At 45.5% G+C, this 18142-nt stretch overlaps 2 protein-coding genes across 2 annotated transcripts; both read left to right on the plus strand.

The window, feature by feature from the left end:
* The first annotated feature begins 246 nt into the window (after window positions 1-246).
* On the plus strand, window positions 247-4424 carry LOC119167996 (uncharacterized). Its single transcript, XM_075890244.1, has 4 exons — window positions 247-831; window positions 2106-2314; window positions 3275-3352; window positions 4228-4424. Exons 1-4 carry the CDS (start codon window positions 731-733, stop codon window positions 4245-4247), a joined length of 408 nt encoding a protein of 135 aa, XP_075746359.1. The 5' UTR covers window positions 247-730; the 3' UTR covers window positions 4248-4424.
* A 995-nt stretch (window positions 4425-5419) lies between these two features.
* On the plus strand, window positions 5420-7037 carry LOC142802964 (uncharacterized; the record flags this gene model as incomplete). The annotated part of the gene is made up of 1 exon (XM_075888049.1): window positions 5420-7037. A coding segment is annotated over one exon (945 nt), but the record flags the coding sequence as incomplete, so codon positions are not given.
* Window positions 7038-18142: the final 11105 nt, after the last annotated feature.

Below are 18142 nucleotides of genomic sequence, written 5' to 3' on the forward strand. Positions count from 1 at the left end.
CGCTCCCACTCAGTTAGCATTTCAACACAGCGACGTCAGCGTAATTGTCGCGCTATCTTGTTGCCGACTCAACAGGCGCCTGCCACAGGTGTGTTCGCGGACGTTTGTCCTCTCTCGGACAGGTTCCATTGTTCCACCTGTATCATGGGAGTTCTCACTGTATATGGCAGAAAAGAGTGCACACGCAGCACTTTCGTGCTGCCTCGTTTCGCTTCTATCAAATATTGCAGATAAATATGAGGACAGGCTGTCATTAGAGGCGCTCGCATTATGGCCGCAGCGCGGCTGCGAGTTGATACATCGTGAGTGCGGCGAAATTGAATGCGAGCACGGTATAAGATCAATGCACGACATCGTGGCCAAGTCAGGGGGGTGAAACTTTGCGGTTTTTCTGTCCCGTGACCGCAGCGATCCTAACGTTTGGGGGCTGTACTACCAAAATGAACGTTCTTGTTCTATTTTATAGTTCTTACTAGGTTACTCATTAACTCCGGAGTTTTTACTACACAAGTGAACCTAAAGGTTGCAGTTCGAGATTGCGAAAATAAGAGCGCCACCTGAAGTGGAAAACAGGAACTGCGCAGTCGTCCTATCTCTCACGGCGAAAAAGGGGTGTTTCTTTTCGCGCGCCCATGTATGCTACAGCCTGCGGTGTCCCAAAGGCCGCTTTTACCGCTGTAAAGTTTGTTTTAGCGAAACCCATGCAAGATTCAGCCAAACAGACGCATCCATGGATTCTCGCCGTCATCACAAATTGTGCTGCGCTGAGTGGTGTCGGAATTCTTCACGACACACCGGCATAAAATTCTTTCGGATCCCGGCGGACGAAAGGTACGATCTGCAAGCTGCTCGTTTTGTCTTTCTACGCTTGCACGGCATATCAGGATGTGGTTGCTGCAGTAGCTGTGTAATTTAATTGAGCTACACGTACATGATTTATTCATTACATTCTGATTGTCTGCTTTTCGGCTTCAATTACACATGACATGCACGGCAGAGCATCTGGAAATTATTCCAGCGAATACATTTGCTATGCACGATTGTTTATACTTGCGTTTTCAATTTAATGCGTTTCGATCGTGCATTGCATTTCGATGTTGCACTTTGGCTCAAGGCAATGCAAGGCATGTCACAAATGTATTCGTAGCAGCATATACAGTAACTAATAGAACAGTGTAAGCTTATACGCACTCTTTTTATTACCTTTTGATTGCCTGCGTTCAGTCTGTTCTCGTTGCATGCGTTATTATTATTCTTGAATATTATCAGCCTATTTATGTCCATAGCTGGAGGAAGGCGAGTCCCATAATCTTTTGGCTATAAGGGAGGGTCCATATACGTTCATAGCATGTGTTGTTATATTATGTTAATTAAGTACTGAGTACATAAATTATTACACTTGTGAGTTTAGACGGATGTTATTACATTACTGCGTTTCAATTGTGTGTTTTCATTTTGGCCTCACGTAAATTCACGGCATATTGCAGAGGAATTTAGCAACAAATTTATAAAGTAATAATTTATAATGTATACTTCAATTTCATGTTTTCAGTTTCAGCCTTAAGTACAATTACGATATATATACAAGAATGCAATTGCAGCTAAAAGCCCATAAATAATTGAACAATGTAAACTTACGTGTTCTACTAATTTATTACCGGTTTTAATAAGATTTTTTTGAAAGATTTGCAGCAGGGCACGAGAAATACCCGAGGAATACGCAGTGCGCTAGGGTATATATGTACGAATAGTTGTTTAGAGGTTTTGGTGTGGGATGATTGCTATTGTCTGCAAAAATATATTTTGAATCAGGAGGAAAGCTGGGCTCGTTGCCACCAAACATTACTATCGCGCAAGTAGAAGCATGTATCCGCGTCTCTTAATAATAAAGACAGATTTTATTTTAAAGTTTGCTTTCAGGATTGCTATCACAAGTCGTCTTAGTTACAAAAATTCAATTAAGAAAGGAAGACGAGAAATGTATCAAATAACGCTTACTTCGAATAAAGATGCCAGTTTTCACTCAAAGCTATCCATCTACGCCTGAAAACAGAAATAAATCCATTCTAACCCGAATACTACACACGCACACATTGATTTTCCAGATCTCGCGCTTGGCTTCAGTATGCGAGACGGCAGGACCTGGCTCATTTACCACCTCGTAAGATCTACAGCAGCTACCGCCTGTGCTCTGCCCATTTCACCAGCAGAGACTACGTAGACCCTGGACAGACAAGGCTGCTAAGATGTGCTGTGCCAACAGTTTCCATCTTTGGCGATGGGCAGACACACGTCGAAGGCGTCGAAAGTCCAGGTGGGAATTCTGTAAAGTGATCATACAACAGCACAAACTTTCATGCCTCTACATCTATTTACAGAAATGTCTTAATACTCAATATGTGTACCTGTCCGAGTTATCATGACTCAGTATTTTTAAGATTCTCGCGCAGATTACACCAACAATACCAACGCATGATGTACACAGCATCCATGGATTCGCCGGCATGATTTTGCTAGTAGATATAACTAGCTAAGTAAAAAGTTTGCCGGCTTCACAATCATTAAATTTAGAGCAAACGTCTCACTCAGAACGCTCTACATGTAACCTCCTCGATTCTGATTCAGTTGTCTCTGCTAATTTACCCGTGGCGTAGCGTTTTACAGGAAAAGGCGAAAATGACCTCATAACTTGAGAGAGTACTCCATGTGGCGCGTTATCAGCTATTTGGCACATGGCGAGTGAGTAGCGGCCAACTTGGTGTCGCTGTTAAAACAATTGCGCGATAGCTCTGACAGTGGGAGCAACAGAACTGGCCTTTTAGAAATATATATATATTCTACGACACCCTAGTTTCAAAGTCGCTTTTAAAATTAAGAATCCAAAAGGTACTTTATTTTTATTAGCTTTATTATTACAAAATTACTTTTATTTTCAATGGGCCAAATAAGTGTAATTGGCAAGAATTCGGTTACGCGCTAGGTCATCACGGGCACCACGATGTTAACCTGTTCTAGGCACATCGCATTAAGATTTTTAAAATATTGGTTTAGGATAGTTGGGACACCCATATATTTAGTGAGTGACACGTAGCGTTCTCTTTTTGTGTGTTTACACTTTTTTTATTACTCGTACTGAGACATAATACGCGAGGAGACCAATTAATAGTGAGAAAACGCCCTGAGTGATTGTAATTGCAAATATTTAATGTGACGCCTAATACCAGCTGTATGTATGTCACGCTGAAATTTGTGCTCCGCCAATTTCCCTTCACAGGCTCCCCTCGGCCCGTGAATACCACTGCAATGCCCGCTCACAGCGCCGATGAAGAAGTTCAACAGACTGAGCCCTCATGTACGCAAATTGTATTGCTCTCTAAGCTCTTTAAACTATTCCAGATAAATTAATGCCCTGCAGCTATCGTTTTAATGTCACGTACCATTTAACAGATACTAAACTGCACTAGGGTGTCAGCTGGGCGAGCTAGTTCATTGCTAGGGGACGAGAACCAGAGCGATGTATACCGAAAAGCAGGACGAGACGAGTGCTTGTCCGATCCCTTTCTTGCTTGTTTGTTGCCTCCTTAGAGGGATTAGTGCCCCGCCGTGGTGGTCTAGTAGTTATGGCGCTCGACTGCTGACCCGCAGGTCGCGGGATCGAATCCCGGCCGCAGTGGCTGCATTTTCGATGGAGGCGAAAATGTTTGAGGGCCGTGTGCTTAGATTTAGGTGCACGTTAAAGAACCCCAGGTGGTCGAAATTTCCGGAGCCCTCCACTACGGCGTCCCTCATAATCATATCGTGGATTTGGAACGTTAAACCCCAGATATTATTATTATTATTATTATAAGAGGGATTAGTGTTTTTTAAAGAAGACTATGAATTCGTTGTTTTTTTCCTAAACATACCATTTTAAACGTATAACCAATAATGTTTGTTAACAAGGAGTATGCTAATGATTAGAAAATTTAGTTGACGCTTCATATTGCCCACGATGCTTATACATGCCATTAGTAGGCTGAATGCCCAGCAGTGTGCTTATCAGAGGCCTGTTCTCAATGCCCCAAGTTTGAATAAGTGAAGGATTGAGAACTAAATATGACCGACTGATTACTCATGGAAGTAATCACTTCAATTCTAAAAGCCGCTAGAACTTTTACTAAGTTTAAAGATCATGGTCAGCTTTCACAAAAACACAGTATAAATTAGTTTTTTTTCTAAATCTTTCAGGTTCCAATCCAGCGGGTTGACAACACAAGCCTTCTAGGTGCTCGCCCCGGACAGCCAGAAAACTGAAGAACCTGGAGAAGATAAATTCAAGGCTTCGGAAGGCACTGTCAAGAATTGGCAAGAGAAAGGTTAAAAAGCTTTCCCAGTCCGAGGCGTTGAATGCTATCAGGCCCTACGTCCGCAAGACATTCTTTAGATTGCTTGAGACTCAAGTTAAAATTAATGGCGTGAAACGTACAGGACGGAGGTGGTCGCCCGAGCACCGCCAGTTCGCTTTAAACTTATACTTTCATGGTCCGAAAGCGTACAGACATCTGTCAAGACTGCTTGACATGCCAACTGTGAGGTCGTCAAAGCAGTGGTTATCAAATATTCCGATGACTCCCGGAGTTATTCCAACCGCTATTGAAGCCCTCGAAGAAGCTACCCGAAATTGGCATTTAAAAGATCGTGCGTGCACATTAATATTTGACGAAATGTCCTTGAAGGAACATCTGCAGTATGATGCAAAGCATGACATTGTGATGGGATTCTCCGATAACGGTAGGCAAAGAACACCAGCCGTGGCAAATTCAGCGCTCCTGATACTTGTGGCAGGCATTTCAAAAACGTGGATTCAGCCTGTTGCTTACACAGTATCAAGGACCAAAACGCCCGCAGATACTCTTCATCATCTGATCATAACATTAATCAAGCACCTGCAGGGAGCCCGGGTGTTTGTGAAGGCGCTCATCTGCGACCAGAAGGGAAGCAACATCACTTTGGCAAGTAAGCTAGGTGTGACGCCTGAAGAGCCGATTTTTGTGCTTGAAGGCCGCAAGATTTATTTCCTATATGACACACCACACTTACTTAAATGCACAAGGAATAATCTCCACGCACCTCACAAGCTCCATATCAAGCAAGAAATTGTGTATTGGTCTTTCATTACGCAACTATACGAAAGCTCGCATCCTCTCAAACTCAAATTGGCGAAGAAACTAACCGACAACCACATTTACCGGAAGCCTTTCAATAACATGAAAGTTAAATATGCCAGCCAGGTGATGAGCGAATCGGTCTCAGTGGCCATTGCTGTATTCATTGCTCTTGGCGTGTTGCCGGCATCCGCCAAGCCAACAGCTGATTTTCTCGAGAAGATAGATAAGTTATTCGACTGTCTGAATAGCTCTTTTGTAAAAAAAGCCAGTGACAAGTTACGTTATGCAATTTCGGAAGGTCCGAACACCTAGCCTGTTTGCGGGAGTGCCTGTCGTGGGTTGAAAGGTGGAAAGTTGACGGGCCTCGGCAACCACACACAGTTGAGGCATGGAAGGTCACCTTAAAGGCTATCCTTCTCCTCTGGGACGACCTCTTCCAAGATTTTGATTTTCGTGTTCTCTTGACTCGCTGGCTACAGCAGGACCCCCTGGAGAACCTTTTCGGGCTTCTTAGGTTAAAGCATGGCTGCAATGACAACCCAAATTTGCTTCAGTTCACATCAGGTCTGAAACACACTTCTGTTGGCAAACTGGTTGCCCTTTTTTCAGAAGGAAACTGTGAACAGTATCGCAGCACTGTGTTGGCACAAATGTCAGAGCCACCTCATTCGCTTCCTACTACTTGTGATGCAGCACCAACAGTCGATATGCTTCCTGATGAGGAACAGCCCGTTAGCCATGATATAGTAGAGGATAACGTTTTCTACTATGTTGGGGGATATCTCGTACGGCAATTTTTGTTGCACAGGCCTCCACACTGTGTGTGCAACACCCTTTTGAAGAATTCCGACCGCCAGCTTTGTGCATCACACCAGTATTTTGCTATGTTTAAGGCAAGCAACATCTCCTCAGATTTATTTGGCAATGTAACAATGCCTTCTGACGATTGCTTTCAGGATATTAAGGCCATGGAAGCTTGCTTTTTGGAATATATCGGTGTTGTGGCGCACCTGCCTAATGTGAGTGGAGCTTTGGCAGGCATTTTGCACAGTTGTATGGGAAGGCAAAAATTCTGCTCTGAAGAATGCAAGAAAGCCTTTGTGCACCTCTTTGCAAGGATTCGCCTGTTGTGGCATATTCGCTTCGTGAACATCTCCTTGGCTAAACAATGCACCAGAAAATCTGCTGCAGCACGAAAAATGCGGAAGTTCTTGTAACTTTTAGGATTCTGTTTGCATATTTGAGGTCTTGAAAAACTGAGCGCTCAGAAAACACGGATGACAAAAAGACACACATATGCGCAAAAGTAGGTGCTACTTCCATATTTTTGAGTCACCGCTACTTCTATAGCTGAGGTCACCATTTTCTGCCTCTGAAGCGGACATGTGTGTGTACTATTTATCTGCTTGTATTTTGTTTTTGTTTTTTCATTAAGCAATATAGGTATGTTACGCTGAAGAAAGCATAAACCCTTCGTGTTATTTTATGAGAACACTCTATAGTGGCTTCAGTATTTTGTAAATTTTTGCTTAAGCTTTTATAAAGAAACCTGATGCTGAATAGAAAATGTAGCAATGTCTAACTCCAGTACCTTATGAATTTTGTATCATTTCCTCTTGCATCCTAAGTGTGCGGTGTGCCGTATTATCTTGTCCCACTCATGGGATGATTTTATATCGGGATACGTGCTGTGAACTTGTGTATAGTTATTACTGTTTTTCTTTTGTCTTTGTATATAGGTATGTGCGGCAATGTGCACTGGATTGATACTATGTTATTAGCATGCTGGCATGTGCGGTCCACTTTTGTATGCGACCAAAAACGTAAAACATTCAAGTTGTATTTGTACTGCATAAACCGTACGTTTAGGCAATAAAACATTCAAACAAACTCTGCTCTTTATTCTTGTCTGATTTATGTGTACACGTAAACAAAAACAACGTCTTACTTAGAATAAGTAGTGCACAAATAAATGGATGGGCAGACCATCAATCACAACGCAATGATGGCCATTTTCATCATGTGGCGGGTTGCGCAACAGGAAGAAGGTCGCGTGCTCGCCATCTGAATACCTTCCACTCGCTCAATTTGGCTTGCTGGTGCATCCCAATTGAATTTGGCGCTAAATCCCCCCCCCTCGCCACTCGGATCCTCAGTCCTTATAAAGATGGCGTCCCCAGTGCATGTCTGCAATGCGCCGCCATGTTTTCGCACCGCCCCCAAACACCAGGCGTTCGTCCGGCGCTGCGAGCGAATATAGCGCTCCATGGAGGGTATAGGAAGTTTCACTCCCCTGGCCAAGTGACGATATAACGTTTACGTCTGCACGCGTGTGTGCGTAATGTGCGCGATAAAACTGATAGGGAAATTGTGGCGCTCGCTGGCGTGGTGGCGTGGGCACTGCTCCTCGGCCAGAACAAAGGCGGTACGTGCATCGAAATTTGCCGCGGGCGTCTGTCAATCAAACTGACGCGTGAACTTGGATACAAACTCGTTTGTATTGAAAAGGTTGAGTTTAACGCGTGACTGTTACGCTGCGGTGTGACTGTCAAGCGTTTCATCTGGTAGACGCTAAGCAGCAGCTTGTTTGCATAGAAAACAATTTTGTCAGGTTGCTCCACTTGTACAAGGCAGGAGCCATAGAAGAGCTAATAATGACCTAGTTTCTTCCAGGTTTTTAGATCGGTCGTCTACTGATCTGCATGGTGTTCTTCGAAGTGCACAACACATCAGCTCTGTCTTAATTTTTCATTATACTAATTAGCAAGGGCTTCATCAACACAACACCGAGAGTTTTGTGATGATTGGTAAGGTTTCAGGGAAAATGGCATTACCTATTACAGTGCAATTAGCAACGGGATGATTAGTATGAAGGTATTCACCACATTTCTATTACCCAGCCCTACTTCATTTTATATTAGCAAGGCCAAAATAACATGCTTTTGCTTAGCGTGCTCATGATTAGCATCACGTTGATCTCCATGGTTGAGTTAGCACGTACGTCTTGTTTGTGCCTTAGCATGGCCCTAGATTTACATGGTTTGATTAGCATGCTTTCGTAAAAATGTGGCGTAATTACCTCGGCTTTACCATGACGTTTATCTTGTTATTAACGCGTTCTGGCCTAACTAGCCAAGTAAGTCGACCAGTCAAATAGCTAATTAGTCGACCACACGGGCTCGGTTGCTAGCAGACGATAAAAACAACTAAGAGGGCGCACATCAGCTGATCGGCAGAGAGAGCGCTATTCTGTACAGGCTGACATCATGATTAACACGTGGCCTCGGGTTTAGCTGCACTCGCGATATTGTAGGCACTCGGCCGGAACTATTCTCAGAAGCCACTATGTGATTATTCCAAGGCAGACTTAGTGCATACATTAAAAGTTATAAAATGAATTGAAACAGCCAGTGCCCTAAAATATCATCAGAAAACGTTTGTGACATTTTTATTGCACGGGTGCACTACAGCACCCAGTTTAACGACAAATTAAAAAAGGTGGATCTGGTTAGAAAACACCGCCCAACTTTTTAAACCGTTCTTGACGTGGTGACTGGTTTCATCGTAACCTATGAAACGCAGCGCCATGAGGGATGGATTTGACTTTGCAAAATTTTCGCAGTTTCAAAGGAGGTTGTGATAGAGCTCGGAAAGTTACCGCGTTGATATGTAGAACTCCACGTCCCTAAACCTTCATATGGTTATCGTGTAGGACATCATAGTGGTGTAGGACTTTAGAAATTACGACCACCTGGAATTCTTTAACAGGGACTCATATAAGATTGATGGGGCCTTTAGCGTTCTCTCCTCAAAAAGATACCCAGTTTTGTCAAGGTCAGGCTATCCTGCATAGCGCCCCAAGTAGCAAATTTTGGATCATATTGTCTTCTTTGCGTTGGCTTCTCTCATGCACAGAAACACTGATTCGTTCGTAAGAAAAACACAATTGATTTTAGTTGACGTTTCAGTTAATTTACTGTTGTTTGTGCCACGCACTTACTGTGTGTTTCGCAATAAATACGTGTGAAAGTAAAATCTTGACACCCTCTATTATGCGAACTGCAATTAGAATTTGGCTGCACATAAAAAAAGAAGCACATGTGCTTAAATTTAGTGTGAACGAAGAGAGCAGCAGGCATGACAGAATTTCAGTTCCTGTCATGCCTGTCAGTTCAGTTCCTGTCAAGGCTGTTTTGTGGAGCTATAAGTGATTATTTAGTAGTAGCTTCTATGACATGATATGTGAAGTTGTTCCTGTCGATTGCCACTGAAGATCTGCTAACGTCTTTGTGAGGCATATTAGTATTTTTATTGAATAAAACACTTTGTTAGTTTGCCACGAGCGAAACATCGCATTTTTATAGAATCCAAGAAAGAGCAGTACGTGTATGATGCGTGTGCAGCCCATCTAAATAATATCCCATTTTCAATACGTCTCTATATAGCAAAAAAAGCAGTGGTGAATTATGCTAATTTCTGCCTAAAATTGCCTCACCTACTTACACATACGCTTTGCAACAGCGCCGTTTTTTTTACGAGAATTAACCGAAAGGTCGAGATGATCCGGGTAAGGCAGCCGGGCATAGTCGAAAAGGGGCTGAAGTTTTGGGCACTGCAGGTCACATCCCAATACCTAGTTGGGCATTCGTTCATACAAGTAGGAGCATTATTTTGAATCAAAAATATACGACTCTGACATTGCACCGAAATAAGAAGTAACATGTTCCTTGAGAGTAAAATTTCAATGATATCGGAAAAGTTGCAGCCATAATTTGTAACACACAATGAGTCAGTGTTAGATATAATAGAGAACTTGAACTTTACTTTAGCTCATATGCATGCTGCAGATTACAGGAACACATTACAAGGTCACAAAACGGTTTGGTGAGGTCTGTGTCTTTTTTTGGGGAGGGGGAAGAGGGGGCCACAAAAGGTAGCCGTCAAAAACAAAAAATACAGTGCATGAACAGGTTCTTGTAGAGAAAAATGTAAAATATGAGCATAAAAGACACAGCCTAACATCAATGATTCCAAAAAACATGTTTCTGCAACTTTTACAAAAACACAAAGAAGTACCAGTAAAACGCACATATTATAAACACTCGTATAATGAACAGACTTTTAAAGGCATCGCTTTACAGTTTCAACCTAATAATATACGAAAAATATACACAATAAAAATACAAGCATGGTGAATATTTTAATAAGATACAATGATTGAAAACGAATGGCACCTACTTTTAACACAAAATTAATGTTCGTCGAATTCATGGGTATTAATAAAATGCATGACTGATATGTGGCCTTCTTTTGTTATTAAATTTTGACACTTATTGAATATAGTTGATCAGAGATACTAAGGTATAATGCAGCATTTCGTTTCTATAATTTGTTCTAAAATGTGGAATATACTACGGGTTCTCTGTGACGGGTACTGTTTGCGCTCAGAGGTGTGTCAATCTGATGGTGATGATGATGATGATGATGATGATGATGATGATGATGATGATCCTTTAGCTTTCACGGCACTCGCCCACAAAGGGGGATCGGCCAAGAACCGGGTGGCAGGATCATCATGTGAGTTAATTATGAGTCAGGCATTCGGGTAGTCTCGTAGCCGGAAATAAGAACAATAGACTAAAAAGGTATTCTTTTTGTTGCCATTATGTACGCACACACAGCAGAGCAAACCTCCCTGTGGCTATAACTTAACGTAATCCCTCTGAAGTATAAAATTACTGCCAGGTTTATTTTTAAACCTAGCTTCTCAATTGGCTCGACCAGGTATCTTTTCCTTTGATTAGAATATCGGTGACATAATAAAAAGAAATGATCTATTGATTCTAATTCCTTGCAAAAAAGACATAAAGGAGATGCTGTGAGTCCAGCTTTATGTAGGTAATTATTCAGGTGCAGAATGCTGCATCGTAATCTGGTGATTGCAATTTCTAACTGCCGACATACACACCTTTGTTTATATCCCGGCAATCTGACCTGCTGCACGAGGCTGCGCGTTAACGGCAATTCTCTTGATAATTGTTAATTGAAAGTTTATACCGCGACACCTAACCAATTATTTTCGTCGACCGAGCAACAGTGAGCATTGGCAACATCAAGGTGTGGTGGGGTCCTGACGTGACGACATGAGCAAACGGAGTATTAAGGCTAAGCTGTTTATTCAGCCGAACTTGTCGCCACGAAAAATGAAAGCCACGTTACAGCAACACACTGGCACTGACAGCGGCGAGCAGAGCGTTGGCCGTCAATCAACTGACAAGTGGCGAAGCGTGTTGGAATTTATACATTTACTATTGAATATTCTAGCGTTATCGCTAGCAGCGGCGTGAGTTCCAGAATAATCTGTAATGTTCACGAAGTGGACGTAATCTTGACAAAACAATCTACTATAATTGTGAGCCTTCTAAGACAATGTGGCTCAAATTGGGCTGAGCATTTTAGACAAGCTTTGTAGGCGAAAACCGAATGAATAGTTAGTGTAAATAAGAAACGCGCGTGGCATACCCTCTGAAAAAGCATCGTCCGGATGCTTCAAACTGAACACCAAGGAAATAACACGAACAATAATAATAACTACAATAAATCAAGAAAAACAATCAAACTAGAACAAACAATAAAGCACATTATTCGATAAATACCTGCAAAGAACTCAGTTCTTAAATTCGTTAACGCGCAGGACACGGGTTGAGACGCACGACATGAACTACTTCAGGTCGTGCACACCACCGTTGTGAATTCGTGATGCCGTCGGAGAACCCCTCGTAGTCGAGTGGGCCAAGACGTCGAACTACTCTGTGCGGTCTGAAGTACCGTCACAGGAGTTTGTCACTGAGTCCATGAGAAGAGTGAAGAAAACGACGGCCAGGACAAAAATTTGGGGCAAGATACGTGTGATTTCGAGCCAACTGTGCACGTGAGGTAAGCCAAGCAACAGATTACCTGTGGTGGCCCATAGAGGTGGCATGCCACAATTGAGCCACGCGTGACTATTACGTCACGGTAAGCTTTGTGGCTGGGGACGAGCAGGAACAACGGCAGACTGAATACATCAGGCCAAAGCTTTGGACATTGGTGTCCCAAATTCTGGCCAACGGAACGTGGCTGTCCACGCTACTGCGGTCCAATTACCAGTTGGGGTGGCGTTGCCGGCACGAGTACCGCATCTCTGGGCGCGGCCTGGCCTGCTGTTCTGTTTCTTGCCGAGGGCATTGCGGATCTTGGCGAGGCCTCCCCGCGGTTAGCCGTTTGGCACGGCGACGGATGTGGCCTGACTAATGGTCACGGTTGTGCCGAGCACAGCGTCTCGACGCAAACTGTTCGCGAGACGGGCTGGCCATTTCCCTGCATGGATCATCGCTTCTCCGATGCGGGTTGAGTACTCCGTAGTCGCACCCATGCCGTCAAGCATCATCGTCACCACAGCGTAGCATATCGAGACGCACCCCACTCCCCATCGCCTGTCGCCACCTCCTGTCCTGCAATCAGCGTTCGTCGTGCATTCCACCGTCTCATGAGGTTTTGGAACTTTCCAGCTTGAACTCGCGTTTATTGATTTTCTCATTCGGTCATACAGTGTTGTACTTGTTTTCCTTGACGGTTTTTCTGGTTCTGTGTTCTATGTTTATTTTTGTGTTTTGTCATGAACGTCATGTGTCGTTACCGCGTCGTCTGAATCCATTTCTCCTAACACGGCACGCAAAACAAGCGTGACCAACCTTAGTCCCCTCTTTATTTACGGCGTATCTGCGTCCATATCGAGACACGGTCACCGAGCTGGTACTCCACGAAGCTTCGTTGAAGATTGTGACGGCGCCTGTCGGTCGCCTGCTGATTCTTGATGCACAGGTGGGTGAGTAGACGAGCTTCTTTCGTGCGCTGAAGGTAGATGGTTGCGTCGATGTTTTCTTCATCGGCGCATGGCTGCATAGCGTCAAGCATCGTTGTGGGGTTCTTTCCGTAGACCAACTTGTATGGTGATATCTGCGTCGTCTCTTGCACTGTCGTGTTGTATGCGAAGGTCACGTACAGAAGGATGGCGTCCAACGTTTTGTGTTCGAGATCGACGTACACGGCCAGCATACCGGCAATGGTCCTGTTTAGCTGTTCGGTCAGGCCATTGGTCTGTGGATAATAGTTCGTGATACGGCTATGATTTGTCTGGCTGTACCTCAAGATCGCCTCACTTATTAGGTCCACCGTAAAAGCTGTGCCTCTGTCTGTGACGAGGGCCTCCGGCACGTCATGACGTAGAACGATGTTTTCAACGCAGAATCGCAGTACCTTGGATGCACTGCTTTTATGCAGGGCCCTTGCCTCGGCACAGCGTGAAAGGAAGCCGGTAGTGACGATGATTCATTTGTTTTTTGACGTTGGGGTCGAAAACGGCCCTCGTAGTTCCATGCCGATTGCTGGAATGGTTGGCGTGGTGGCTCGCTGGGCAGTAGAAGTTGAACTGGCCTAGTTGGTGGTGTCCTACGTCACTGACAATCTCGGCAAGTCTTCACGTAACGAGAGACGGGTAGCAAGCCAAAGCTAGGTCAGTAATAATAGTCCTGTATTCTGGCAAGTGTGTGGGAAACACCCATATGTCTGACCATGGGGTCGTTGTGAAGGGCCTGGAGTACTGGTCGCAATGCGAAAGGCACGAAGAGAAGGTACTTGGCTCGACGTGCCGAGAAGTGCTTCTTTTGGAGAACGCCGCTTCGCAAGACGAACGACGTAACTTTTCGCTTGAATACTTTCGGGACAACTGCAGCACTGCTCTAGAGCTATTTCATAAGTGCTCTGAGTTCGGGATCGGCTGATTGTCGTGCAGCGAAGTCATTGGTGCTTACAGTTCGCAAGAAGCAGTCATTATCTCGGTCATCCGGTGGTGGTGCGTCGATGGGAGCACGCGACAGGCAGTCTATGCCAGAGTGTTTTTTTTCTGGAATGGTAAACGACGGAAGTGCTGAATTCCTGCACTCTCAGGCTCCACCTTGCGAGGCAAACCACAGGGTTTTTCAAGTGTGCCAGTAGACAGAAGGCGCGCTGGTCACAGCTCTGATGGGCCTGCCGTCGAGGTAGGGGTGACACTCTGATCTAGTCCAGATGATAAGGCACTCTTTTTCTGTTTTAGAATGGTTTGCCTCTGCTTTTGATAGCGACTGGCTGGCATAACTCATGACTCTTTCCTGTCCGTCAGTCCTCTGCACAAAAACGGCATCCGGTCCTGCACTGCTTGCGTCGGTATGTATTTCTGTTTCGGCAAATTTGTTGAAATTTGGAAGTATTGGAGGCGTCTGCAGGCGTCGTTTTAGTTCTTGAAATGCTTCCTGCTGCGGCGTTTCCCACTTGAATTCGACGTTGTACCTGGCAAGGTTAGTAAGTGGCTCGGCAATCTGGGTGAAGTTTCCGACGAACTACCAGTAATAGGTGCCGAGGCCGAGAAATCCATGGACGACCTTCTTGTCGGTGGGTGAAGGAAATGCAACGATGGCGGTTGTCTTCTGCGAGTCGGGGCGTACACCGGACTTGCTTATCACGTGGCCCGAGAACATGAGTTCTCCATACGCGAAGCGACACTTCTCTGGCTTCTGGGTAAGTTCGGATGTCTAGAATGCTTGAAGTACAGATTCAAGGCGCCAAAGAGGCTCGTAGAAGCTTGGTGAAAACACTATGACATTGCCCTTGTACACGAGTCATATCTGCCACTTTAATCCAGCCAGTATAGTATCTATAACGCGTTGGAAAGTTGCGCGGGCCGAGCAATGACCAAAAGGCATCACCTTGAATTCGAAAAGGTGGTCTTATAAAGGCGCTCTTCCTTCGGTTTCTCTCGTCAACTTCAATTTGCCAATAGCCGGTCTTGCCAGGGGCGTTTTTTTGTTTACAATGTTTTATGCAATTTTCCCCCTTCAAACCTCTCTGGAATTCTCAGTGCAAACCGTGCCTCATTGTTCTAGAAGGTTCACAATTATTGTAGATCATTTTGTTAAGATAGTGCCCACTTCATGAACAATAAAGATTATTCTAGAAGCAACGTCCCCAGTAGCAGTAACGCTCGAATATTTCATGGCAAGTGCATAAATACCGACATGCTTCACCGCTTGTCAGTTTATCGACGGCCGATGCTCGGCTCGCCGCTTTCAGTGCCAGTGTGTTGTTCTAATCTGACTTTCCTTTAACATCGTGATGAATGCTCCACTTATGACAGAATAGTCGGCTACGATGTCGATGATAGCTGTCACACCAGGGCCATCGATAAGAACGTCAACGTCGCTAGTTCATCGTCACGAGTTCTAGTCGGGTCGTGCTGTCGGATCACGACTGTGGTGGTTTGTACCGCTGCTTTGACGTTGCGTCATCAAGTTGTAGTCTGGCTGCGAATTTTTGAAGTCACCTGCGTTGACGATGCGGCGGGTTCTTGGGTTTTCATCGGCAGTGGAAGATCTTCGGCTGTTTGTAATTACAGCAACCGCCCCTCGAACGGCTGCTGCCCTTAGTTTTCCAAGTACGGGCTAAGCGACCGGCCCGGGTTGCGTCAGTGAACGGCCGGCGGTGAGGCGACTTTCAGTAGCCTGCTGACGGCGACCAGAAATATCCTGGGGGTGTCCGCTGCGATGCAGCGAGTTAGCGATGTCGCGTGATCTTTCACCCCACTGTGGACGCGGCGCGTCTATGGCAAAACCCCGCAGTTCCACCTGGTGGTAATGGCAGGGGCGGTAGGTGTGATCAGCTGCTCCGCAGTGGTAGCAGAGAGGTCGGTGGTCGGGGGCAGACCACACGTTGGTTTTCATCGGAGGGTTGCGCTGGGCAGCGGGTGGACGGTACGATGGCAGCGGTGGCTGGCGGCGGAGCTGCCATGGTGTGGCCACTTGACGTGAATGTGAAGGCAGAGCGTAGCTAAACTCTTGCGGCTGAGCCAACAATGCTTCGGATGCTCCAAGCGATTGCCGAACTTCTTCGCGGACAATGTCAGTGATCGGGTTCGTTTGAGGCTGCGCTCATGGTAACAGCTTGCGCCACTCCTCCCGCGCGATCGCTTCGATGGTCTCGCGCAGGCCATCAGAGCAGAGTCGTTGAACTTCTGCGTACTCTGACTTCGAGCGTCGGTTTGATTGTCGGATGCGCATTTCCAGCGTCTTTTCATCGTCGTTGCTTGGGAGATGAATGCCTCGACAGTGCACGGCGGATTTCGCATCGGACCCTAAACAGCTCCTGCTTTACTCCGCGCACAAGGAAGTGAGCTTTTTTCTCTTCAGGCATTTCAGGTTAGGCATGGTGGTAGAGTTTGGTCATTTCTTCCGCGAAGGGCGTCCCGTTTTCGTTTAGAAACTGCGAACAGGTTTCAAGCAGCGTTTTGGCCCTCTCCTTGCGAATGACGCTCTTGAATGTAGCGAGTAACTTTGTGCGGAATGTCTTTCATGTTGTCAGGGTTTGCTCCTAGTTCTCGAACCTTGTACGAGCGGCATCTTCTAAGGCCAAGTACACATGACGAAGCTTATCTTCGCTCGTCCAGCTATTCAAAATGGTGACTCGGTCATATGCCTCCAGCCAACTTTGCGCGTATTCAAAGGCTGAATTATGAAAAGTCGGAAGCTCCTTGGGTTGCCGAAGCAGGATCAGCGGGCGGCACAGGGTCTGTTATCATTGCTGCGGCTGTGGTCAAGGTCTTGGTTTGCCGGGTCTTCTCAGGTATGTCCGAACTCTAGCGGTAGACCTTGTTACCTGCGGCTTGTTCGCTGCTCGGGTTTGTCGTCGACGTCTTCACGACTGGCGCTGGCTTCACGGCTTGACGAAGGTGTGCGGTACATGGAGCACAGCACCTCCACCACATGTCACGGGGTCGTGACGCGAACAAGGGGTCAGACTGGGTGTTAAGGTTAAGCTGTTTATTCGGCTGAGCTTGTGGCCACAAAAATGAATATCAAACTACAGCAACACACTGGCACTGGTAGCGGCGAGCAGAGCGTCAGCCATCGATCAACTCACAAAGGATGAAGCTTGTCGGCATTTATACATTTGCCGTCGAATATTGCCCCTCCGCGATGGTCTTGTGGCTGAAGTGCTCACCTTTTGACCCACAGGTCACGCGATGAAATCCCGGCTGCGGCTGCTGCATTTTCGATGGACGCGAAAAGGCTGTAGGCCCGTGTGCCCAGATTTGCGTGCGCGTAAAAGAATCCCAGGTGGTCAAAATTTCCGGAGCCCCCCACTACGCCATCTTTTATATTCATATGATGGATTTGTGTCATTATACCCCACATATCAATCAATAATAGAAAATTTCAGCACTGTCACTAGAAGTGATGTAGGTTCCAGAATAATCTGTAATGTTCACGAAGTGGGCGTAATCTTAACGAAATGATCTACAACAAAAGTGAACATTGCGAAACAATGAGTCAAAGTTTGCGCTGACCATGCAGACAGCCTTTGTGGGCGAAAACGAATGATACGAATAAAACATGGTTGTAAATAAGAGACGCACGTATCAATATTTAGTGCAGTTTGATCTCGTTGTAATTCGGTTCATTCATGGGGCTTGCAAGCGCTCGTCTCATTGCTGTTGTCGTCATAGCTTTCTCCAGAAGTTATGGCACCAACATTAGTAACTAATCAATATCTGGTAGTGCAAGGGAACCTCAGCCGCTTTGATTTGATTTATATGTGGGGTTTAACGTCCCAAAAGCACCATATGATTATGACAGACGCCGTAGTGGAGGGCTCCGGAAATTTTGACCACCTGGGAATCTGTAACGTGCACCAAAATCTGAGCACACGGGCCTACAACATTTCCGCCTCCATCGGAAATGCAGCCACCGTAGCCAGGATTCGATCCCGCGACCTGCGGGTCAGCAGCCGAGTACCTTAGCCACTAGACCACCGTGGCGAGGGCCGCTTGTACCAACCGTGAATTCGGAACGATCGTGCACAAAACGACATTGCGTGTTTGTAAGTGCAAATGTGCATCTTTCACGTGCCCCACCGCCATCAAT

Source organism: Rhipicephalus microplus, chromosome 3, assembly GCF_043290135.1.
Source record: "Rhipicephalus microplus isolate Deutch F79 chromosome 3, USDA_Rmic, whole genome shotgun sequence".
NCBI lineage: Eukaryota > Metazoa > Arthropoda > Arachnida > Ixodida > Ixodidae > Rhipicephalus > Rhipicephalus microplus.

What these genes read in the sequence shown, in the direction of transcription:
- LOC119167996 (XM_075890244.1), top strand. Translation starts at nt 731, where the DNA reads ATGGATTCTCGCCGTCATCACAAATTGTGCTGCGCTGAGTGGTGTCGG. An exon ending in CGGATCCCGGCGGACGAAAG is followed by an intron (nt 832 to 2,105) that starts GTACGATCTGCA and finishes TTGATTTTCCAG; the next exon opens with ATCTCGCGCTTGGCTTCAGT. An exon ending in TCAACAGACTGAGCCCTCAT is followed by an intron (nt 3,353 to 4,227) that starts GTACGCAAATTG and finishes TAAATCTTTCAG; the next exon opens with GTTCCAATCCAGCGGGTTGA.